The following is a 27,114-nucleotide window of genomic DNA, read 5'->3' as shown; positions in this document are numbered from 1 at the left end:
GGAGCAGCTCTCATATTAAACTCTGATAGATTAAAACTGTGTGCTGGACCAAGACTCAAACATGGGCCCTTTACTTTTCACGGGCAAGTGCTCTAACAACTGAACCACCCAAACATAACTCACAACCTGCCCTCACAGCCTTACTTTCGCAAGTACCTCATCTCCTACATTCTAAACTTCACAGAAGCTATCCTGCAAAACTAACACTCCTGAAAGAAACAATGTTGTGAAAACATGACTTAGCCACAGCCTGGGGGAATGCTTTCAGAATGAATTTTCAATCTGTACTAGAATGTGTGCTGATATGAAACTTCCTGACAGTTTAATCCATGGTCCAGTCTTGTAGATCCCATGCCCATTGCGATTGTAGTTGATGTTGTCCTTGCTACTCACCACATAGCAGAGATTCTGAGTCACAGATAGGCACAACAAAAAGACTGTCAGGAAATTAGCTTTTGGCAAACAAGGCCTCTGTCTAAAAAACACACACACACACACACGCACACACACACGCGCGCGCGCAAATACAACTCACGCACACATGACCACAGTCTATGGCTACTGATGCCATGAGAAACCCATCTCTGTCTGACAACATTGAATTCACCTGGCAGCAGCAGTGCACCGATGTGATGACCTTGAGTTGTGGGGATTCACAAGCTTGCTAACACTGTCTCCCTCCTGCCCCACCATCACAAACCCAGAACACTGTCGGGCCTATGATGCTTCATTGCAGTCTACAGTGCCAGTGAACTTGAATTGAAAGTGATTTATGTTATCGGTAACGGTACAATATTTTTGTTAGTTGCTAGTTTCATAATGGAAAAAATAAAAAGTATTCATATAATGCGGGCTATAAATTGAAAGTAATAGTAAATGCAGAAGAACATGGAAACAAGCTGCTGAGTGGCATTTCAGCTCTCCACCAACAGAAAAACTATTCACAACTGGAGGGCAAGAATTGGAAAAAAATGAGGAAGACTAAATGTGCAAATAGAGGACTGTATAAAAATGGCCAAACTAGATGATGACGTATTGAAATGGATTCAATGACACCATCAAAATGGCATTGGAATGAAGACAAAAATGATTCAAATACGCACTCAAAAGCTAGTGCTACAGTGGAACTTAACAGACTTTAAGGATGGAGTTGATGAAGCAGGTTTATGAAGCATCATGGACTTAGCATGTGAACCAAAATATCTCAGAAAATGCCACAAGAGTATGAAGAGAAAATATTATGTTTCCATTACTTTAATATTCAACATCAAAAGAAAACCAATGTGGAGGTAAGCCAAATACCGAATATATACGAAACTCCTCTGTGTTGGTGTGACGAGTAACAGAACTCTTCCCATGAAAGGTGCTAAAACTGTAACTGTAGAAACAAGTGAACATGAAAAAATACACTACGTCTTTGTCCTTTCATGTTGTGCTGATGGCACTAAATTTAATCCAGTGATCATTTTCAAGTGCAAAAGAGTGCCAAAACCTTCATAAATACCGCCAGGTGTTATTGTTCATGTACATGATAAAGGTTGGATGGACGAGGCTGGTATGAAATTATGGATTAAAAGAGTATGGGAGAGAAGGAAACATACTTTATTGAAAAAGATTTCTCTCCTTGTGCTAGATCAGTTTAGTAGTCATTTGAAAAATTCTGTGAAAGAGGAATTGAGACAGAGAAATACAGAGCTTGCTGTCATTCTGGGAGGATTTACTTCACAGTTGCAACCTGTTGATTTCTCAATAAATGAACCATTTAGAGTGTATATGAGAGAGGAATGGAACAAATCAATGGTGGATGAAACCCAACATGACTTGATGCTGAAGGGAGCTTTAAAACGATCTACAATCAAACAATTGCATCAGTGGATAAAACAGTCAAGGTCTAGAGTGAGAGAAGACATTATTATTAAATCTCTCAAGGAGTGTGACATAAGTAATGCTCTCAATTGTAGTGAAGACATATACGAAGAGGATGATGATGAGAGGGAAGAAGAAGAAGACGAAAATTCCAGTGACAATTTTCAGGGATTATAAAGGTCTGTTCAGCTTTATGAACTAGGAATTTTTTAGCCTGGTTTTGCAGTCTAATAATAAAAATGGTACAAATGGCAACCATGCCACATGCACACCTCGTGTACGTGGCCTGCAGCCATTGGCCGACGCTGATACAGTTGGCAGCCGAATCAAGCGTACATGCATGGTGATCCGGACATGGCGCACTCACACTTACGTGCTCTAGTAGTGGAATACGGCAGTTTCTATCTGATACTTTATATGGAGTGAACACAGTGTAGCTTGAGAATTCATTGACTTTGTTCCCTCTTAACATGTTGATAAAAATATTTTGTGAGAAACAATTACAATTGATTTGAGGAAACATAGTGTTTATCATGTAATTTCTTTTCAGGCAGTGACAGTGCTGGTTCGTGACGTGGAACAAAATGTCTTGAGTTCTGACCAGCTGAAAGCTTTGTTACTGTACGCAGAAAAGGATATGCATGATTATCAGCGACAGGCAACAGCATTTGGATTGTTGAGAGCAATTCTGGTACGCCGTTTCATTGTGTCTGAAATTCCAGAAGTAATGCAGAAAGTTGCTGCTCTTAGTATAACATCTGAACATTCCCATGTACGGATGCAGGCAAGACAGGTGAGAAATAAAGTGTGATTTAATGTATTTGATTCCAAGTACTGCCATTTTCATTACCTATTTTGTTTGTTTCTGCCCATATGAGTTAATACTACTTTTAAGATGTTCTGCTAGGAGTACACGTGAAATATATCCTTCGTAACAATTTGCTCCTAGGGTGTGGCAATGATGTAACAGAATTGTGGTATGCAGTACCATAGAATTTTTGTGTGGACCCAATCCCAGAAATATTTTGTGAAGTGTCCTAGACATTTTCTTCTTGCGGAAAACACACACACACACACACACACACACACACACACACACACACACACACACACAGTATGAAGTGTAAGTGATTTATGAGTTTAAGTTACCACTCACCGCATAATAGAGGCATTGAACTGTCAACAGGCACACAAATAAGACAGAAAACTTCAGTCTTTAGTGTACTTGTCAATGACTCAAAGCCTCTACTTTCAATGAGTTGTTACCTATACTCCTAAATTATTTACTTTCTGCCAGAGCTTTCCATACTGTACAATATGAAGTGTAACATACTGCAAAGCAATTATTTACTTAAGACTTTTCATTAAAACCACTTGCTGTAATAGATAGGTTAAAATAGTGAGTGTCTCAGGGTCAGTTCTGTCTGAATGAGACTCCATTTTTGCATTTTCATTCCAAAACCAGTGCTCTTGGTGATTTAAATGATTGTGTGAACTTACTGTCTTTTTTACGTGAATTCTGTTATTGATTGATCAATATTTCAGCAGGTAAAAGATGTAGGAAGAATTTGGATAGTTTTTAACCCTTACTTTTGAATTAAATACAAGTAACTTCTGCTACAACAAATTAAAATTGTCTATTAGTCCACAGACCAAACAGTAAAATTCATCTGAGTCCCAACTGAAATTAATATGAGACAATTCTGGACTAAGTTGATTACAATCCAAGCACTTCTTAGCCAATAAGCACGTATTTAGTAATCAAAATTCCATTAATCCTAATGGTGGTAAAAACCAAGAGTTTACAATTAGTTGCGCTACACACACAGCAAACAGTCGTGGCAGTCGCAAATCCACAGGTAGAGGTGCTTTAGATAACAGCAACTGAGGAAGAGACCACTTCTGGGTGGGCTTATATTTGCCCACTATGGAAATTCACGTGACTGACTGCCAATATCAGCAGTGCCCTCAGTGCAAGCATCAATACATCCATAACTTCCATTTGCACACCTGCTGGAGTTACTAAATCTCCCCCCCCCCCCCCCCCTTCCTTGAACCATCATATGGGGCATGAACCTGCCTGCATCCGTGGGAGCAGTAATGACCCGGAGCTGAACAGTGTCAAGATTGAAAGCTCCTGTAATATGTCTGGGATCACGAGTGATGTTTGTGCTGAATCCAGAGTTTCAGGTGTTGATCCAGAGACTTCTGTGAGCAGAGACATTTCTGTAGGGCACACATGATCCAGTGATTCAACTATCGATGAAGTGAGATCAGTGTCCATGGGAGTGTCTGTAGCTCAAGGGGATGAAGGAACAGGTGGCCATCCTTTATGATCCAGGGAGCTATGATGATGTGATGGTGGATATGGTGCAGTGATGGAGGCCACTGACCATGGTGCCCAGCCGGAGTTGGTTGAGGTGCTGGCAAGCATCCTATGTGTTGTAGCCACCTGGCTCCCCTGTTGTTCCACCACAACTCCCCCAGATCCGCCCTGTATTTTGCCTAAAAGTACTTGCCTGTACTGGAGCACCCACACAAAATGGTGTAGCTGGAACTGCTTCATATCCTTTGGGTGGAAAAGGGAGATTCAGAAATATCCTGTGAGGGTTGCCCATGCTGGGCTGCAACCATTGACAAGTGTGGACCTGGAAGAAGTGAGGAAGGTGTGTTTAGCAATGAAGTCGATTTTAGCATTTGCACTTTGAAAGTGTGAACCAGCTGTTCTGACAGCCCATTTGAGCCTGAGAAAAAAGGTGTTTAAATTCATTGTTGATGTAAAACCTATTTAAATTGCTCACTGTCAATTAAGGATCTGTCATCAGCATGTGGAATGTACCATCTGTTGTGAAGATCTGCTCCTAGGCTTCCACTGTGGCTGCCATTGTTGTCTGTGGGAGACAGATGACATACAGGGAGCAGAAGAAAAGGAGTCACAATGCTTAACCATGTAAACCCTAAGAAAGATCCTGCAAAGTCAAAATGAACATGACTTCACAGCTGTGTCGATGCTGACCATGGTGGGAAAAACTGGGATGAGACCAGCTGGTCTGCCTGGCAAATGGCCGACAGTTGCACCTCCTGTTTCACATTGTCATCCATAAAAGGCCGTGAGATGTAATTGTGTGGCAGTTGCTTCATCCGTAATATTTTCCAATGGGATTGACGTATCAGTTGAAGCATCTGACATTACAGGGAGGATGGCACCACTATCCAGTGTCATTCATCATCTTTTGTAAGGAACATCACACTTTGCTGCCAATGGATCTGCACGTGAGAGCTTGGGAGACCAATCTGGCTGAAAATATTGCAGGACCTATTGAATAAGTGGATCGTGCTTAGACCCTTTAACCGTGTACCAGGAATTCATAGGAAACTTGTTGAGGGATTGCTCCAGTTGATTAATTGAAAACAGACTGTTTTCTGGTGGTGAAATTCAGGTTTTGGATCTGCTGGAAGGTGAGACAAGCATGTTCGTGTTAGAATGCTAAGTGGCAATGTGATAGTGGTCTGGAATATTGGAAATTCATCCAATAGAGAGCCCCTAAATGAAGCTAATGCACGGTACCCTCTGATAATTTATCATTGGGTTCAAAATGTGTCAAGAGTGATTTATGGTCAGTTCTAAATGAACTTTGCAACCGTACAAATAGTATGAAATTAATGAGCGCCAAAGGTGATGCCCAACATTTCCTCCTCAATCTGAGAATAATGCCTCTGAGCTGGAGATAGTGTCTTTGATATAAATGCAATTTACCTCTTGGTACAAACATTTAACTTATGTGAGAGAACTACACCGACACCATTTGGGGATGCATCTGTTGCCAATACAAATAGCAACTTGGGCTTGTAAGTCACAAGGCAGTGTGTTGATTGAAGAGCCAATTTTAATTTCTGAGAAGCATAGTGGCATTCTTCGGATCAGTGTAAAGAGACTCGCTTCTTACAGAGACATTTTAATGGATTTGCTATGGAGGCTGTGTGAAGAATAAATTGTACATAGTAATTCACTTTTCCAAGAAATTACCGAAGGCCCATGATGGATTTAGGCACAGGCATATTCTGATTGGCTTTTGTGCATATGTGGTGAGTCAAAGGTCCTTTCACTGGGGATGTAACCTAAATATGTAACTGCTGGCTGAAAGATTGAACGTTTGGAAGAGTTGCACTTATGACCACTTTGTGTAAGTATCACAAAAGCAAGACAGAGATAGGACAAGTGTTCTTACGCTTTATGACCAGCATATCATTGAGATAGGCTACACAGTATGGAATCTTTGCTAAAGGCTGTTCAAGAATTTTTCAGGAATATAGATGGTGTGACAGGCTTGCCAAAAGGCATCCTATTATATTGATACAATCTGAACAGCATGTTCCATGAGCCAGTGAAATATGTCTCAAAGATATCAGTTTTTTTGGAATAGTTTACCTCCTGAAAGTTTAGAAAAAGAGTTCACCTGAACAAGGCATGGGATAAGAATTGGTATCAGCTTGAGCATTAATGATTTGCTTAAAGTCTCCTGACCACTAGTAATAGTGAAGCCCACTGGAATATCTTGCAGTGTTTCCTGTAGTAAAATTTTATGCAGAGCCATCACCTGATCAGTGCTTGAAATGTTATTAATTTGAAACAGCTGGGGCCACTGTGTGGTGCTTACCATCCTATGGCATACTTCCAAAATGTGACACAACTCACCCTCATAATGTGGACGTTCTCATCTGGGATTCAAGAAGAAACAGTCCTGGGAACTTGGAAATAAAGATTATTGCCACAAATATCACCTGATAGTAGTCCAGGGTTGTGGATAATGTGGCCTGGTTGCCACCACTGAACTGAACTTGTTTACTGCTGTAAAGACTCATACAGGAGCTACAGCTCTGGGCCACAAATATGAATGTCTGGTGAAGAAGTTTGTTGTACCATTTGCAGTATTTCAACTACACACGCAATTTGCAAGACTTCAGCCAGGGAGGGGTCAGACTCTCTTAAAAGATTGTGTGTGGGCCTCCTTATCTGGGGCTAAGTGAATCACTAAATCATGTATTAAAGTTTCCACTTATGATTTGCCACTCACATGTAGATTTACATTTTAAACTCAGTCCTTACAAATCCTAATACATAACTTACAGCATCCGACTTCTGATGTTGCAAGAATTGCTAGCTTTGCAGCTATGCACTTTATGGGAAAAATGCTCAGATAATAAAGAGAATATGTCACACAACTGTAACATCAAGGATCAGACAACAGAGCTAACTTCTGAGCCAAACAATATAACTGAAGATTCATAGACAACAAAAAGGCCCTTTGATGATTTGGACATTTAATCTTACTTGCCTGAAAATACAGTGTGAGAAGTCTTTGCAATACTTCCCAGTTGTCTTGAGCCTTATTAAATAGTGGAAATGCTGGAATAGTTGGCAGTGCCTGTTACTGTTACAGTAGTGAACTAGTTGGACCAAAAAGTGTGGTGGTATGTGTATACCAAGGCACCTTTGTGAACTATTTTGTTACGTTGGTAAGTGTATTTCCCACTGTACTAGAAACGAAGCTCATCCAACCCCCCCCCCCGCACCCCCCCCCCACACACACACACACCATGACAGCAGTTGTGATCTCACACACCAGACAGATTGTTGCAGCAATATTTTTATACACCTGCTAATAAGCTTTGTAAAAACCACTAAATTGGGGTAAGCATACTTTCCATGGCCCTAAAAGAAATAAACAGAAACTGCAGTAGACTACCATTAGATGATTGGAGCATACACAAGTGGTACAATGTATTCTGGTACAATGTATTCCCGTAAATGCAGGAAGGAAATCAGTTACTGGTAAGTAATAGCCCGCCTGGTTAGCCGTGCAGTCTAACACACTGCTTTCTGGGCGGGAAGGCGTGCTGGTCCCCGGTACGAATCTGCCCGGCAGACTAGTGTCGAGATCTGATATGCTGGCCAGTCTTTGGATGGTTTTGAAGGCAGTTTTCAGTCTGCCTCCATGAATGTGGGCTGCTTCCCCGTATTCCATCTCAGTTACACCATGTCGACGATTGCTGCGCACACACTTTCTGCACGTGTGTGTACACCATAATTACTCTACCAAACATTGGGGTTACACTTGCCTAGTGCGAGATGTTCCCAGGAGGGGGGTGGGGGGGTGTCTGCTGGGGGCTGAACCACACAATAATCGTGGGTTCAGTGTGGGGTGGAGGTGGGGTGAGTGGACTGCTGTAGCCTGTTGTGGGGTTGTGAACCACTGAGGGCTACGGCGGGGATGAAGCCTGTTTGTTGTTTCTAGGTCCCTAGTACAATACAATACTGGTAAGTATATCTGCCATAGTCAGAGGAGGGTTTAAGCTCAGCGGTGTTGGAAGTTCAAAATTCATAACAGTATGCATACAGTAAAAAGTCATGGCAGTCGAAGTCCACATGTAGAGGCAAGTTGGATAACATCAACTGAAGAAGGGACCCCCATTGTCTGGCCTTATATTTGCCCTCTACACAAATTCATGTGACCATTGGCAATATCAATAGTGCCCTCGCAACAAGCACTCTCACAGGACATGGGAGAGGTGACACACATCAATTCATCCATATCTTTCATTTCCAGGTCTAGCAGGGTTACTAAAGATACAGTCACACAGAAGGGACTACTCTGCATCTACATCAAGTGAATGGAGGAAACTATAAATTGGTAAATTGTGGACCTAAATCTTTATCTTCCTAAATACAGGCTTATTTTCTTAAGCTCTATGTCAGTGCCATTTGTAATGGCAACTGTGTGAATTAGGATTGAGCATTAAGTACCAATTGGGAGCAAATCACTTAAATTACTTTCTGTGAGCTTATTACAGGCCATAAACACATTGCAGTTATGGTAATAGTCTGTGCACTTGGCTGTTCATGACTCGCTGTCATTTCTTCTGTAATGAGATAAAATATTTGGCAGGGCCAGAGCTATATTTGAAAGCAGGCTGAAAATATTACTTATTCTGTAGAGAATTTTTATTCTGAGACCTGTGTTATTGAACCAAGTTAGTTCTACTCTAATAAACACTCATCTATGAATGGACAGTGCTCAATCATATTTAAATGGAAAATATGTTAAATCTCCTGTAAAATGAACTCATTCCACAATAAAGATGATACCTCTTACAAATTAACTGTGTAATGTCAACAACATAAACTAAGCATGCCGCAGAAACCAGTGTATTCTGTCTTTCCCATTAAATACGGCTTTAATCCTTTTGTGGGCCGTGGTGGTATACTTCCTACTAAATGTATTTCTTTACAGCATTTGAGGGAATATGTTTTACCACTTCTGTACACTCCTGGCATCAAGTGGCAGTCTGCTGCACCAGCTGTAGTTCCTGTTTGTTGTGAAACACACTGAAGCACCAAAGCAACTGGTATATATACAGAGATACGTAAAAAGGCAGAATTGGCGCTGGGGTTGGCAATGCCTATATAAGGCAACAAGTGTCTGGCGCAGTTATTAGATCGGTTACTGTTGCTAAAATGGCAGATTATCAAGATTTAAGTGAATCTGAACATGGTGTTATAATCAATACTTAAGCAATGGGACTCAGCATCTCCGAGGTACCGATGGAGTGGGGATTTTTTGTACAACTCATTTCATGAGTGTACTGTGAATATGAGGGCTCTAGTAAAATATCAAATCTCCAACATCGCTGCGACCAGAAAAAGATCCTGCAAGAACAGGACCATCAATGACTGAAGAGAATTGTTCAGTGTGAGAGAAGTGCTGCAGATTTCAATGCTAGACCATCAACAAGTGTCAGCGTGCCAACCATTCAACGAAACATCTTTGATATGGGCTTTCGGCCCACTCATATACCCTTGATCATTGCACAACACAAAGCTTTACGCTTCACCTGGGCCCATCAACACCAACATTGAACTGTTGTTGACTGGAAACATGTTGCCTGCTCTAACGAGTCTTGTTTCAGATTGTATCGAGCAGATGGACGCACACGGGCATGGAGATAACCTCATGAATCCATGGACCCAGAATGTCGGAAGGGACTGTTCAAGCTGGTGGAGGCTCTTTAATGGCGTTGGGCATGTGCTGGTGGAGAGATAGGAGACCACTGATATGGCTAGATATGACTCTGACAGATGACATGTATATAAGCATCTTGTTTGATCACCTATATCCATTTATGTCCATTGTGCATTCAGATGGACTTGGGCAATTCCAGCACAACAATGCGACACCCCGCACATTGAGAATTGCTACTGTGTGGCTCCAGGAACATTCTTCTGAGTTTAAACACTTCTGCTGAGCGCCAAACTCCCCAGACATGAACATTATTGAGCATATATGGGATGCCTTGCAGCGTGCTGTTCAGAAGAGATCTCCACCCCCTCGTACTCTTACGGATGTATGGACAGCCCTGTAGGATTCAGTGTGTCAGTTCCCTCCAGCTCTACTTCAGACATTAGTCGAGTCCATGCCACGTCGTGTTGCAGCACTACTGCATGCTCTCAGGGGCCCTACACAATATTAGGCAGTTGTACCAGTTTCTTTGGCTCTTCAGTGTATAATAGCCTTCAGGACTATGGGAATTATATATCCTACCAAACAACAGTATTTTAATGGTTGTTGGGAAGTATGCTTACCATCAGAGTAGTTTCTGGAAGGAGCTTGGGAAGTGTACTTACCACAAAATTGATCTGTCAGTTGTGATCCTTGTAAAGCATACTTACCGCCAAATTAAGGATATCCCAATAATTTTGGGAATATGTCTTACCACCTCTGTCTATACCTGACATGTTGTGCTAGTACACAGCACCAGGTATATGAAAACTGCTACAACTATCAGTTTCTGTTTGTTGTGGGATCACGCACACACACACACACACACACACACACACACACACACACACACACACACGTACACACGTTATTGTGATGTGTATCAGATGTTTTAGTCCTAAATCGCAAAAATAAAAGTATCAAAAAATAATTAGTCGATTACAATTACAATTAGTCGATTACAATTCTAATAGGATAATAAAAAAATTATCTTCACTGAGTTCCTACATAAAGTGCACCCATGAAATTGTTAAATTGGAAGGTTAGATCAAGAACTTAATAATTATAGTGCCTAGAACAAAGATGAATTGCCACTTTAAAGTCAATACAATTTGTTGAGTATCCAAGTGCACCATAGGACTGTGTCTTTCAGAATATAGTGTCAGTGACTTATTGCTTCACAGTAGTGAGGCTGCGTTTTCAGCCATTATAAGGACTTGCTAAAAGCATTTTCCTGTCATCTGGTTAGAGACAACGCCATAGTTTATAATTAAATTTGTTGTTGTTCGTAAATATTTCATTACTTGCTTGACTCCAATGTGTTTGTTCTGCCTTAACAACAGTTGGTCAGAAAACACCATCATGTTAAAACCGAAATACGGTGGGTGAAATTTAATGCTCTTGGCATTCTCAGACATCAGTGAAGACATTATGAAAAAAAAAATTTTTTAAAGTAGTGAACAGAAGACAATGAGTGAGTAAAGAATCCTTGAATATATTATAAGTTTGCATATATATTAAACTTTTTTGAGACTGATAAGCTGATGTCCATGAATCAGCATGGTATTAGAAAGCATAGCTCGTGTGAAACTCGGGCTGCCCTTTTCTCACATCATATACTGGAAACTATGGATGAAGGGCAACAGGCAGATTCCATATTTCTAGATTCCCTGAAAGCATTTGACATGGTGACCCATTGCAGGTTGTTAATGAAGGTACGGGCATATGGAACAAGCTCACAGATATGTGAGTGGCTCAAAGACTTTTTAATTAATAGAACCCAGTATGTTGTCCTTGACAGCAAGTGTTCATGAGAGACAAGAGAATCGTCAGGAGTTTTCCATGGAAATGTGATAGGACTGATTTTGATCTGTATATATATAAATGATTTGGCAGACAGGTTGGGCAGCAATCTGTGGTTGTTTGCCGATGATGCTGTGGTGTACGGTAAGGTGTCAAAGTTGAGTGACTGTAGAAAGATACAAGATGACTTAGACAAAATTTCTAGTTGGTGCGATGAATGGCAGCTAGCTCCAAATTTGGGAGAATGTAAGTCAATGTGGATGAGTCATTTAAATATCTTGGTGTAATGTTGCAAAGTGATATGAAATGGAATGAGCATGTGAGAACTGTGGTAGGGAAGGCGAATGGTCAACTATTGTCTATTGGGAGAATTTTAGGAAAAAGTGATTCACCTGTAAAAGGGACCACATGTATGACACAGGTGCGATCTGTTCTTGAGTACTGCTTGAGTGTTTGGGATCTGTACCAGGTCGATTGAAGGAAGATATCGAAGCAATTCAGAGGCAGGCTGTTTGATATGTTACCAACAGGTTTGAACAACACATAATTGTTATGGAGGTGCTTTGGGAACTCAAATCGGGAATCCCTGGAGAGAAGGCGATGTTCTTTTTGAGAAACACTATTGAGAAAATTTAGAGAACTGACATTTGAAGCTGACTGGCACATGATTCTACTGCCACCAACATACACTGCATGTATGGACTGCAAAGATAAGATACAAAAAAAGTATGGCTGATATGTGGTTGTTTTTTTCCTTGCTCTGTTTGTGAGTGGAACAAGAAAGGAAATGACTAGCAGTGGTACAGGGCACCCTTTGCCACACACCATAAGGTGGCTTGCGGAGTATTTGTGTAGATGTAGATGGCAACCACTCACCTGCTGAATGCTAGTTGCCAGATCGCTACTTTTACAGGTCAGATAGCCACAACAGCTATCACACTTTTATGTTTTTGCTTCTGATCTGCAGAAGTTGTGTGTGTGGGTGTGTTTACAATGAAGAAAAGGTACAAGCTAGTGTGATTTTCTGATTGTGCATCACCTGTTACCTGGCTTCGGGGGGGGGGGGTAGTTGGTCGTCCTTATTTCATTCCGTGTTTCCGTCCTGAAATATTCCTAAACATAAATAATTTATAATAATCTATGAACACTTGCAATATTGACCATTTGGAAATGTCAGAACTTTTGATGTGAAAATTATTGATCAGTTGACATTGTAATCAAAAATCATAAAACAGTCTGTGAATTCCTATGCAATGTTATTGTTGTTATTATTATTGTTGCTGTTGTTACTGGACTACGCTAGTTGGAATGCAATTCATGTTTACACAATTATGACTGCTTGCAAGTTAAATTGTTTTTTTCCAGTTGAGTATATATACTTCTCTGAAATTTGTTTTTGAAAACTGAACTGCAGTGGCTACCTTAACATTTTCATGTGACTTAAACTGCCAAGTCCAATTAATAATATGAATGTTTCAACAATCTGTTCATAAAATCTACAAGTTGTGCCCACTACCAAAACATCTTTGTAGGTAGATTCTTTTGTTCATTGTTCTAATGAAATGAATTCATTTGAATCTGTTCGAAACATTGCTAAAAAAAATGTTATACTCATTTTTGCTTATGAATGCCATTCAGCAAATGTGCATGAATCCCTCTTACTGTTAATTCATCATATAAAATGCAGTGTACTCTTTCTTCTGATATGCCTTTAACTATACCCATTTCATTAAATTTAATCCATATTGTGAACTTTCTCAACATTTTGAAAAAAACGTTCCTCTGATACTAGTTCTGAGTTAATCTATTGTTGGATTGTCGTGGACCTCTCTTTCAGAAAAGTAAGACTTATTTTGTATTCATTATAAACTTTCACCAGATTTCAATGCATTATTTAGGAGATATAACCATGCAGTACACACAATGTTATGATCGTGTGCTGCTCCAATTTACCCATTCAAGTGAAACATACATAACAAGCCACATTAACAAAACTATTCTGCAAATCAGTCGGACTTATTTTTCAGGACACATCAATTAGACAAAAACAAAATTTCGTTGATATCAAAACTAACTATGTGCTACACTTTACCTGAAACACATGTTTTACTAAGAACTGTTAAAAAAATTCTTTATTAATATGGTTCTCCTTTCATGTGGCCCTTGTTTAGTATACTAATTTTGTCTTAGGTTTTTCATCAATACATTATGCATTATCCATTGGGAAAGAAGCTTGATCACCACTTGTCATTCTGTTTTGCACAACTGAGATATCCAGTCCAGTCTGGGCGTGAGTCTGCTCTGGAAATGTTAGAAATGATTGTAACATCATTTCCACAGGTAAGATCAAAATGCTATTTTTCTTTGTTTTAAGATACTGTGTAAGCTCTTGAAAGTGTGCCTAATAGTACTCAATGAAAAATTCATTTTCACTGTCTATGTATCATCATATTTTATTCCATGGGTTGGAATAGTTCAGCCAGTTAATGAGGGTTTCTGAAAAGAGCAGCTATGTGCTGTGAATCATAATGGTAAAGCCTTCTCTTGACTAAACTCATTAAAAAGTCACATGTGCTTATTCTAAAATAGGAAGCTTGTGTGGATGATCTTTTGAGACCAATACTACTATTTCATTCTAAATACTTACCATTTATGGATAATATATCATTTATTGTCTTTGTTTGACATTGTGTGCAAGAATTGAATGATTGTCCATTAATTTATTTACTGTATTTACTCGAATCTGAGCCGCACTTTTTTCTGGTTTTTGTAATCCAAAAAACTGCCTGTGGCTTAGAATCGAGTGCAAAGTAAGCATAAGTTCTGAAAAATGTTGGTAGGTGCCGCCACAACTAACTTCTGCCGTCGAATATATGTAGCGCTACACAGGCATGCTTTGCAGGCACAAAGATAAATACTGGTGCCAAAACCTATGCGTCAGTAAATAAATTAAAAGAAAAGGTAGAAGAATGTAAACATTATGCCATGTATTCTTTCATGTTTGCTGGTATCTGATTTAAATCCTGTCTGCCTAATAAACTATGAAACTAGAGTGAGACAACAGCAAACAGGGAAAAATATACATATCATGTCATGTTTATATTCGTATTATTCTTATGCTGAATAGTGATACAGTCAGAAATGAAGCACGGCAACTGACTAGATTTTTAAATCTAAGATGACTCTAATTTCTGTGCAGAATGTTATGTACTAAAGAAGCGTCTGCAAAGATTTTCAAACAGAGAAAAATTTTCACTAAACTCTCATTCAGAACATTTTCTATCATACACAGTCTATTATTTGGTTCTTGTTGATCATTATCAATGAAAGCAGCAGTGTAAGTAACAACAAGTAGCAGTCTCTTGCCGTTGTTTTGCTTATGAGACAATTTTTTTAAAATTGTAAGCCGCAGTAGCGCACACAAAAATAAGCCATACCGCGAGCGGTGACAAGTCGTAAACACTCATTATCAGAATGCGACAAACAATGCATGACAGTACAATAATGCATTTTCCGCTTAGAGAGACATAAACACATATAACAAAGAGAACGGCACTCATCAGATCAAAGCAAAATAAGCAATCGATTCAAACCAGACGAAGCACATGAAAAGGGAAGGGTACCCGTATAAATATGGACGGAGTGCCTGACACATAGCAATGGCTACTTGGTAAAGCTTAACTGCTAAGCTTACGACTTGAACCAAAGTACTGTAGCTGTATCTTATTCCATTCGACCTCAATTATGTCTCATGTTACAATGGACCAACTTTGTTTCGATTTGGAGGGGCGGTCTAAAACTTTTCTCTCCCCTTGAATTTCGAGTCTCAAATTTCAGTTGCGGCTTAGATTCGGGAAAATTTTTTTTCTTGATTTCAAGTCTCATTTTTCAGGTGCGGCTTAGATTCTAGTAAATACGGTATGCTTGTAAACTTGCATGTTCACCGTAATTATATAACTTATTCAGATTCATCTGGAATGGAAATGCTGCCATTGTGCTAAGGAAACACTTACGATTAGCAGTTATGACATAGAATTCTGCATTTTTACCGGGCTTTTATTGAGAGAGAAAGACATCTGGAAAAAAGAATCTGTAGTTAGTGATGCATTATAATTTTTTTACATCCTTTCATGCACCTTGTATCTCACAGCTACTTTTATTCCCCTTCAACAATTGTACATTGTATAATTTCTGTTTCTTCTTTTTTGTCTCTTTCTTATGGTTTTTTTTCCCCTTAAATCAGAGTGAGAATGTAACTTTGCATTTTAATTTGTGTGTCTGTCATTTCTCCACGGTTCTTCCTCTTCAGTGGCTGCTAAGTAGGTGCTCCTTCTCTGACTGCAATATTGATTTATTGATTATTCTTTGATTTTGAAACATCATAATATTAAAGACCCTTAGTAACTTTGAATGTTGCAAAAAATATTACAGCAGTATAATTTACCTTCATAGCATCGTCATCCTATAAGGCAATGAGTTTCTGACTAATGAAAGTCTCATTGGTGTTCCTCAAGTGTCACTGAGCAAGCTGCTTGGGTCTCTGTGGCCTCCAGACTCATTAATGCACAAGGTACTTAGTGGCCAGGTGGAGCGGTGAAGTTTCCGTATTTCCATCTTGTGTGCTCAGTAGCTTTCCAACATTTAGCTTGTGTGTGCATTTGCTGCGGCGATCTTATTTGTGTAGTTGTTTGTATTTTGTTCTTGACTGTGAATATGGGATGCTGTCACAGTTGGAAAGAGGAAGAAATCATGGACATTCTACCTAGAAGTGACTAAGGATGAACTTTTTGATAGTGATGACTCTTTGAGAGAATCTCAAAGTACCTGTCCTGAGCCAATTATATCAGCTGGCACAACACATCTGTCTGTCTCTACAATAAATTAAAGTTCTTCAGAATCTGAAGTTTCTGTGAAGAGAATGAATTGTTTATCGAAGGAGCACATTTTAGTGAGATATTTGGCTGGAAGAAAAATGATTTTTGTCCATTTGTGCATGCTTTTGATGATTCAGCTGTAGGACACAAATGTGAATTGGGTCAAAATCCCAGCACTCTGTCATTTTTCCTTTATTTTTAGTTTGAAGTCTATTGCAGATGAAACCAATAGATTTTGTTTATACACCAAGGCAAAAATCCCTCCAGAATCAGTGCAGTCTCATTGTCAAGATGAAAAGAAATGGTATCTGAGGAACCCTCTGGTCTCATTGCTATTTGTCTGCTTATGGCTTGTGTGGGAAAGTTGAAAATTAGTGACTTGGTTCAAGAAGGCATTGAACATGCCATTTTTTGGCAAAACTGTGTCCAGAGACGGTTTTATTTTAATTTTGAGAATGCTTCATTTTAGTGACAACTCAGCCATCAACAAAGAAGACAGGTTATTCAAATTTAGAAACATCGTGGATACAAGTCTCACAACATTCCAGAGTGCATTTCATTCATAGTAATGCAAACCGACAGTGCACGTTGGTTGATCATTTATTCATATGATTTTGAAACGCATCCCAGTTGGTTTCTGAACATTTTTGAACATTTATGAATTAATGATAAGTTGATAGTCGATTTTTGAATGATGCATAGTGTACGGGATGTCTCTGTCAAGGGAATCCTCGTCGCATCTAGAAATAAACTCTCCTGCAGATAAAGGGTGACAGGGCTATATGAGCTGAGCGGAGTAAAGTGAACGGATGAATGCCAATCACTGTCTGATTATGTGGTTGGTTGGGTTTGTGAGTGATCAGCGTTGTTATAATTACTAGCGAAATCCATAGATTCAGACTACGAGAGTGGAATTAAATGACTAACAGGAATAACTGGTAAGAAAGATTACGCATTGTCTTCTCAGTGTGTTGAAGAAAACGAAATTTTGACAGAAAATTTTTGGCCAGATCGCTACACTAGTAAGGGCCAGTTTTACAGTCCCTGGCTAGCACCTGCTTAAGTTCCATTCTGGAAGTAGTGTGTAAAACCCATTGCATCAACATGAAACAGTGCCTGACAGGAGAAGAATCGCGGGTAACCAAACCGGTGATTCTGGCAGGGTTAGTGAAGTTAACCGGCGAATAAGTTTTTACAATGGCAGGAATAGTTACAGAATTACTGGTGACAAGATTGTTTGTTAGAACGAGGAAGGAGAAGAAATGGGGACATCACAAAAAATTGTGGAAGAAAATGACAATTTCAAACTTATATAAAATTTTGTACTACTACTTTTCGATCTCATGCTTGAGAAAGTGGAGCAAATGAATGAAATGTGAAACTATTTCCTAACATAAAGCTTTTTGCTTGTAGTAGGCCTAATAGGCATTTGATATCGGTGCTTAGTGAATTATATTCTGTCGTGTTATAAAAATGACCACTTGTGCCAAAACAGTCTCGTTTATTTGGTGTGTGTTACAATTTCTGCAATATTAGAAAGGCCTATTTTGTTTTATCTAACAGACAGTGACAAAATAGACATAATCAGATCGAGAAACCAAACATGTCTTGGGTTAGTGAAGTTAACCAGCGAATAAGTTTTGTACTAACAGCTTTTTCAGTATTAGACAACGACATTTCAATTTTTCATGTAGCAAAATGTTTGACAAACTTAGAGGATATAATAGACCCATTTGCAGAAAGGAAAGCACTCCATGTAAAGCTGTAACAAGATTAGAGAGAAAAAAATTCTAGGAGCTAAGGATTGAAGAAATGTGTACTGTCTTGATTGTCTTTACTAGTTTTATGTATCTTGTACCTAATTTTATATCACACAAAACAGCAAGTTATTAGCTAATAGGCAATAAAGAGTGCAAATTTTCTGAAGAGTTATTGTTCTCCCGATTAAAAATAATCCCGTTCGGTATTAAGAAAAAAGAAAAAGGAGGGGCAGGATGTCAGGCTGGCCGACTGGGAGCAGGAGAGGCACCGCAGGAAATTTTAATTTCCACTGTCCTGAATATAGTTTGATGGCATCCTTTACAAAATGTACACATTTCAGTTCCACAGAGCGAAATACAGTGACATGCGTTAGAGGAATGCTATGTAAAGAGGCGTGACACTGCACTGTAGCATACTTAAGACCAAATAACATGTCTTACATTTCCTCAAACACATATATTTTATGTATCAGACTCTTCAGAAAGATATGCGCTACAAAATGAATATATTTTTGGAAATTGGATTTTTTAAAATTTTTGACATACTATCTCAAACGCTCAAGGGGGAGGGGGGGGGCCACCACTATCTAATATTACCCTGGTTCGGAAATATCGTAGATCCGGGACTGATGCGCAGAGCAGTGTGAGTTATAGTGGGGAAGTGGGTAGTCTCCACGTGACCCATGTTTACATTTAGTGATTTTGCTGTGTCCTCTTCGTTTACTGCTCTCACGTCAAATGAAAACAAAACAGATTTCTGTGGCTGGGAGCTATCAAGTGAATTAAAATACATTCACTTAATTACAGAAGGCTAAAATATGTTATTAGTTTCAGTTTTTATTTTATTTCCTGTGAAGTCAAGCATTAATCACCTTGCACAGAACAATGAAGTTATTTTTGTCGGTTTACTAAAGAAATTTGGCTTTTATTAATCTTTTCCGCTGAGGTGGTCAATGTATTTGAAACAAAGTGTTTAATGCCACACTATTAGCTAGTTTCAACTGTTCACTGCATTTCAAGTGCATGTTTTCATCTTCTAGCACATATGGCATTATGCCATTATAAAGAATGAAACATGGGATAATACAGTACTGGTACCCCAAGAAAATTTACATCCCAAAAACCAATCTGAAAAGCTTAATATCAGGTCGAGGCCCACTTCATTGGGCATCTGGACATACGAGTGTGCACTTTAAGTATGCACCTTAAATGTGCACGTTAGTATTGTTCACAAAATTACAATGCTCTTGGAGTATCCTATGATAATATGTAAGAACTTGTAATGTTTTACACGTACAAACAATCCGGGCTTCCTACATCATCGTAGCTGCGCAATCGTGGTGGCACCTGTTATCTGGCGCTCCCTGGCAACTGCTGAAACAAACCTATTTCTAACAGGTCGTGGCAAAATATTGCGAATGGTGGTTTGAAAAGCGTTATTTTCAAAGTAAATTTCCATTTACACAAATTGAACTATGTGTGAGAATGTACGATGAATTTCTTAAATCTCAGAGCGTTCAACTCTCATTTAAAAATCAACTCTTTGATGATGAGTCATTTAGAAGAATTTCAAACCCAGAAGAGCAGACATTTATGTAATTGTCCAAAAAAATTTTACAGGCACATTTGTGTGATATATCGTAAAGTGTAACTCGCACAAGAAAGATAAACATTATATGTGAAATCTTAGCTTCTCTTGCAGCTTATTAACATTAGAGACTAATATTATATGTGAAAGCTTTGCTTTTCTTATAGCAACACTATATATATTAATTGAAACCATGAACTTTTCCTGTTTGTGTGTTCGTGCTACTTAACAGTGATGTTGCTATTTGCTGAATACATCTCTGCTCTGAATATCCGCTGTCATTGGCTGGTGAGATCGCATGACATGAGGTACGATTGACATACAAAAGCGCATCACAATCTTGATTTAAATGCTTCGGAAAGTAACATGTGGTGTTTGGTAGATTTCGAATTTATACTTTCGTTAATATGAAAATATGCAGTGTACATGTTGTTGCACATCAAAGATCTTCCCAAAAGTGTTTTTTTTCCCCTGAGTTTCGTTTTATAAAGTGCCGGGAAATTCTAAGCTATTCTATAAAACCATAACCCTTCAAAGAATTGATAAGTTTTACAGTTCTGTCACTTAACACAAAAAAGTGTGTTTTCACCTGGGAGAAAGTGTGTTTTTAACCAGGAAAAATGCGGGATTGTTTTATCCTTGTCTGCATATACACCCTGTTATCACACAAAAAATAAATTATTAACCATGCATAGCCACATAGGAAAGATGACATTACAGTGATAAGTCTCTAAAATAAAACGACCAGCACAAAATAAACAATGACACCAAAAACGAAATTTAAAAAAGACATTTTTTAACTTCAAATGAAACTATGTGGTTCCAGAGACCTTTCCAAGTCTCAAGCATCTATGATGGAGATATGCAGACTGGAGCAATGACTGTAAATTTATACCAAGGCCAGATTTGAAACTGGTTCTCCTGCTCGCTATTCAGATGGGGTAACCACTAAGCTACCCTGGCACAGTGGCTTTGCAAAACTTCACTGACTATACTAGCATGTGTCACTCCTCAATCCAAATTTCCGTTCATACCTCAGCCCCCTTGGTATCCCCACTAAACTCAAACAGCATTGCAGAGGCTCTCCAAATGTATTGGATAGCACCTCAGCACCAAACAAAATGGGGGATCCTGCCTGAAGCCCAGGCATAGGTGCTTTAATCAAATGTGGTGACCGGAACTGTATTTGCCTGGACTTCAGGCAGCATCCCCCATTGTGCACTTTGCCAGGTGGTGCATTGGTTAGTGCATCTGCCTAGTGAGCAGGAGTCCTGGTTTAGAATCCCAGTCTAGGTACAAATTTTCATTTGTTGATTCAGTCTACATACATACTACATATCCACTACTTTATTAATTATATGACAGTGTATATATGTTAAAAAAATTTGTCATTCCAAAGTCCGTGATACATCCAATTTGATACATATTCTCTTTGATAATACAACAGCTGACAGAGAGAACTTTCCCGAACAAGAGCGATCACACAAGTATACAGTTTCATTTGATTCAAGCACCTATGTCAGGGTTTGTGGCAGAGTTCCTCATTTTGTTGATGTTGAGGTGCTATTCCAGTACAGTTGGAAAGCCTCTGCAATGCTATTCGAGATTAGGGGGAATACCAAATGGGCTGAAGTGTGAACAGGAATTTGGACTGAGGAAGGAGACGTGCTAGGGTAGTCCGTGCAGTTGTGCAAAGCCACTGTGCAAGCTTGGCATAGTGGTTAGCACGCCTGCATAGTGAGTAAGAGACTCAAATTCAAATCCTGGCCTGCCAGGTTTGAATCCCAGTCTTGGTACAAATTTTCACTAGTTGCTTCAGTCTGCATGCATACGTTTTTAACTTCACCTATGATAAAAACAATTAGAGATTCTGACTTTGAAACTTCTCTCCACATGAATTACATTCACAAACAAAAAACCTCACTGATTTTAAATTACGTGAAATACAAGAGTTGAAAGTACAGCAATCACTGAGTCAGTGAATTGAAATTATATATATGCCCCTGTTCCCAATACATCACTAGTGTTCTGACATCAACGAAAAATATTCAGAAACCTTTATTATCTGGTTTTGGGGCTTGCCTAAAGAAATTTTATTGCATTTGTGATCTTGTAACAGAATGGTAAACTTCCACAGAGTTCCCCAAAAAGACATCTTCCCTTGAAAGTTTCTTGCAGAAGAAATATTATAGTAACACTGATGAACAGGAATTTTTTACATTTACAGGGTTTATTTCGTAACTTCTATTCAAAAAATCAAGACTTAGGCCTCAGCCAGTTAAAGAAATCTCAATTGCAGACAGTTGCACATGGAAGTGAATGGAAATTAACCTGTCATCACTTGTACTTGAGAAAAAATATAACATTCATGATTTCACTGAAATATTTCAATATCTTTAAGATATTGAAGTGTTGATCTATGAATGCTTTCTTTGATATCTGTACTTGCTGTCCTTAAGTCTTTCATCAGTCAAACACAAGTAAAGTTTGCTAATGCCAGCTTTGTTTGAAAGAGTGCACATTGTCAGATTTTTCTCTTTTATGTGAGTTATTATGTAACAGTTTCTTGCATATTGCTGCATCATCACTATGCTTTTATTTTAGTCTGTTTCTTTGTGCTAGTAACATGTGATTTTTTTCGCCCTGCTGGATGTATTCTGCGTATATTAGGTCATTTATAAGCATTCTTATTGGCTTTTACGTATTGAGTGAAACAGTGGTGAACACCAAGAACATAAAGTGACGTTGCCACTCACCGTATAATGGAAATACTGTGTCACAGACAGGCACAACAGAAATAGACCTAACAAGTGAACTTTTGCCCAAAAAGCCTTCTTCTAAAATAGACCACATACCCACCGACCCACCCGCCCGAAACCCCCCCCCCCCCCCCCCCCACACACACACACACAACACAACTCATGTTCACTGTCTCTGGCCAGTGAGGCAAGACTGAGTAAAGGAATCATGTCAGACAAACAGCTGTTGATGTGGCTGGAGGAAGCGCTAGACGAGAATATGCACATAAATGGTTTGTCTTCAAATACTGACACCCAGTCTGAGGGTGGAGAGTTCGATACAGCAATAGAGCAGTCCGATGGCAATTCTGGAAGTTATGCAAATCGTGATATATATATAATTAAGGTGGAAAAACAAAGTAGTTCAAGTATTAAAGTGCCTCCAGCAAAAATTGATCATCAGACTATAGTGGACACAGCTTCAAGGTGTAAAGGGGAAGCCAAAATTTGAAAACAGTTCTGAAATTGCTGCAACTATTTTTCCCACAGAGTGTAATTAATTGCATTGTAAAATGCACAAAAAAAAAGAAATAGACAGAATGGCAGCAGCATATTCCTGAAGTACTTGAGATGGCAATTCTGGAAGTTATGCAAATCGTGATATATATATAATTAAGGTGGAAAAACAAAGTAGTTCAAGTATTAAAGTGCCTCCAGCAAAAATTGATCATCAGACTATAGTGGACACAGCTTCAAGGTGTAAAGGGGAAGCCAAAATTTGAAAACAGTTCTGAAATTGCTGCAACTATTTTTCCCACAGAGTGTAATTAATTGCATTGTAAAATGCACAAAAAAAAAGAAATAGACAGAATGGCAGCAGCATATTCCTGAAGTACTTGAGACTATCCATGTACAAATTTTGAAGAATTATCTGCTTTTCTTGGTGTTTTATACCTCACAGGTATATAAAAGTCACAGTACCTCAATCCGATGGTGTATGGGTCACTGATAAGACTGCACCAGATTTTTTTTATTGTGTCGATAAGCAAATGGAGGTTTGACTGTCTTCTCCAAGAACTGTGAATTTGACAGTTACTAGTCTATGAGAGTGCAGAATAAGAAAATTATATATTTGATGAACTTGTGGATGTGCAGGAGCATTGACAAAAATAGACGAGATGATGGAAGCATTCCTGGATGTTTCAGATTCAGGCAGTATGTTCCAAACAAGCCCACAAAATTCAGTATAAAAGTATATGCGCTCTGTGAAGGTAGAATTGTTTACACCTAAGTATGGAAATAGCCCACTGGTCTATTTCAAGTACCTAATGATCCAGGAGATGAGGTATTACCAGGAATTCGACCCAATGACAATACAGGCAGAAACATGATGATGGACATCTATTTTATATCGATACCAGTTGTTAACAAATCGTACACTAGGTAATCGTCAACCCACAGTAGTAAGTAGTCTGTGGAGGTTTAGGAGAGAAATTCCAAAAGAAATTCTGACAATAAAGGATAGGCCAGTTGATCACAACATTTTTGCATTGGGAGGGAAACCAAGTAATAACTGCCTCCTTTTCTCATATGTTCCAAACAGGAAAAAGAGAGAGAATTAACTTCTAGTATTACCACGCGCAGTGACATGAGTATAGATGCTGAAAATGGTGAAGTGAATAAACTTGGAGTGCTTACATTCTACAGGCACAAAATTAGGCATAGATGTTGTTGATCATCTGCAATCGTAATATTTGTTTTAAGAATAAGTAATAGTGACTTATGCTGTTTTTCAACCTCATGAACATCAGAGCAATATATGCTCAAATATTGTACAAGTTGAATACAAGTGGCTTAAGGCCAAGGAGGAGATTTGTTACATGTTTACAAAAGTACACATGACAAAACTTAAGTCAATTCCTAGCACACCACACCACTTGCAGGAGAAAATATAAGATTTTGTGGATATCCACAACCTGCTTACCACACAATGAGCAAGTGAAACAAGAGAAAGTCTAAGATGTCACTATTACCCTAAAAGGGAAAACAGATACACACAGTATCAGTGCCATCTTTCTTCCAGTTCTGTTAATAAAGAACATACGGCAACTAGCATTCTTATGTGCTTTGTGTGTGTGTGTGTGTGTGTGTGTGTGTGTGTGTGTGTGTGTGTGTGTCACAAGTGCCGAATCTGATTCAGATTAGGAAAATAGGAGTGATGTTAACCTCAGTTATTCACTTGCTATGATTATTTCGAAGTGCTGTTAAGAGAGATGTTGTGAATGTAATGGTAAACTGCCTGTAACCACTGTACATTGAAATAATTTTGTATGCGAGCAGTCATGGGTTTAAGAAACCCTTTGACTGGCTGTCAGACTGAAGAGTGGGAACTGTGCCGCAGTCACAGACAGTGTGTGTACTACAGGTACACAGTCTTTAATTTTCATACAAAATATTCAGATTGCTATCATACACGGAACAAATTGTACATGAAATTATCGAAGATGGGTCATGAAACGGAAAGAAGAAATTATTACTGTTGTTCCCAGTGATGGATGATGGAGTAGAGTAGTGTCACCTATAGATTCATCCTTTCCTTGTGTTGTTGTAGTGATGAATATATGGAGGAATGCAGGTATTATAGAAGAATAACTTTGAAAGAACACTAATTTATTTAGGTGAATTCAAAGTGACATGTTGCTTTCATCAAAGTCTAAATCCTACCAAAAGCTGCAGGAAAGATCTGATTCTTAGGCATGAAATAACTTGTGTGTTCACCTATGCAGTAGTTCATTTCTAGAGGAACTCTAAAATGCTGCTGATGTACTCACATTGTTGTGTGTGTACAGTGCCATGGTATTTGTGGTTAGTATGTCAATACAGACCTTGGCATGCAAACTCTGCAGTTCACTGTTGAAACTGTCGATGAGTTCAGAATCTTCTTTGCGATTTTCTCCACTCTTCTTCAAAGTTGCTAACAGAGTTAATGCAGCTATTTTACATGTATCAACTTTAGTAAGTAGAAGGTGTGATTTGTGTACCAGATGCAGCTGAGAACTGCCACTAGAGATTGTGGTTGATGAAAAGCACATTCCATGAGATGCCGCACATCATGTCAGAACATGCAGCAACCATAACATACACTGTGTCTGGCATACTTTACCATTATAAACATTTTCCATGTGAGGATTGCTTGAGGCTCAATCTAGGTATAATGAAGGTCAGTGAAGCGAAATGGAAAGAAGACGAGGATTTCTGGTCAGATGACTATAGGATGATATCAACTGCAGCAGAAATTAGTATAATTGAAGCAGGAGTTGTTATGAATAGGAAGGTAGGGCAGAGGGTGAGGTACTGCAAACAGGTCATTGATAGTGTTGTTCTTACCAGCTTCAAAAACAAATCAACTCTGACAAAAGTAGCTAAAGTATACATGCTGATGCTGTATCCAGAAGAAGAAGAGATACAGAAAGTTTTATGAGGATACTGAACAGGTAATTCAGTATGTAAAAGGTGATGAAAATTTAATAATCATTGGGGACCTGAAAGTAGTTGCAGGGGAAGGAGTTATGAGGGAATGTGGGATTGGCAGCTGGAATGAGAGAGATTAATTCAGTTCTTCAATAAGTTTCACTTAGTAGTAGAGAATACTCTGTTTAGGAATCATAAGAGGAGGAGGTATACATGGAAAAGGCCTGGAGATTCCAAATTCAGATATTGCATTGTTAGGTGTACCCAGGAGCAGATACAGGCTCAGATCATAATATAGTAACGAAAGGGAGGAAACTGAAGTTTAAAAGAGAATCATATGGGAGAATCAGAGTGGAAGGAAGTGGTATACTGAAGTACTGAGGAAGGATGAGAAGCATTTGAAGTTCACTGATGATGTGGATACTGCGGTAAGGGATACTACAGTTGTTGTTGTTGTTGTTTGGGTCTTCAGTCCTGAGACTGGTTTGATGCAGCCTTCCATGCTACTCTATCCTGTGCAAGCTTCTTCATCTCCCAGTACCTACTGCAACCTACATCCTTCTGAATCTGCATGGCATATTCATCTCTTGGTCTCCCTCTACGATTTTTACCCTCCACGCTGCCCTCCAATGCTAAATTTGTGATCCCTTGATGCCTCAACATATGTCCTACCAACCGGTCCCTGCTGCTTGTCAAGTTGTGCTACAAACTTCTCTTCTCCCCAATCCTGTTCAATACTTCCTCATTAGTTATGTGATCTACCCATCTAATCTTCAGCATTCTTCTGTAGCACCACATTTCAAAAGCTTCTATTCCCTTCTTGTCCAAACTATTTATCGTCCATGTTTCACTTCCATACATGGCTACACTCCATACAAATACTTTAAGAAATGACTTCCTGACACTTAAATCTATACTCGATGTTAACAAATTTCTCTTCTCCAGAAATGCTTTCCT

At 38.9% G+C, this 27,114-nt stretch overlaps 1 protein-coding gene across 1 annotated transcript in view; it reads left to right on the top strand.

Moving 5' to 3' along the window:
* LOC124709358 (small subunit processome component 20 homolog) overlaps positions 1 to 27,114 on the top strand; it is a 186,548-nt gene that overhangs the window by 128,141 nt on the left and 31,293 nt on the right. Inside the window, 2 exon segments of the mRNA XM_047240836.1 lie at positions 2,417 to 2,659; positions 13,917 to 14,066. Of these exon segments, the coding sequence (XP_047096792.1) occupies positions 2,417 to 2,659; positions 13,917 to 14,066 (393 nt within the window).

The sequence above is a fragment of the Schistocerca piceifrons genome, chromosome 1 (assembly GCF_021461385.2).
Source record: "Schistocerca piceifrons isolate TAMUIC-IGC-003096 chromosome 1, iqSchPice1.1, whole genome shotgun sequence".
Classification (NCBI taxonomy): Eukaryota; Metazoa; Arthropoda; class Insecta; order Orthoptera; family Acrididae; genus Schistocerca; species Schistocerca piceifrons.
This window is presented reverse-complemented; position numbering and strand designations above follow the sequence as displayed.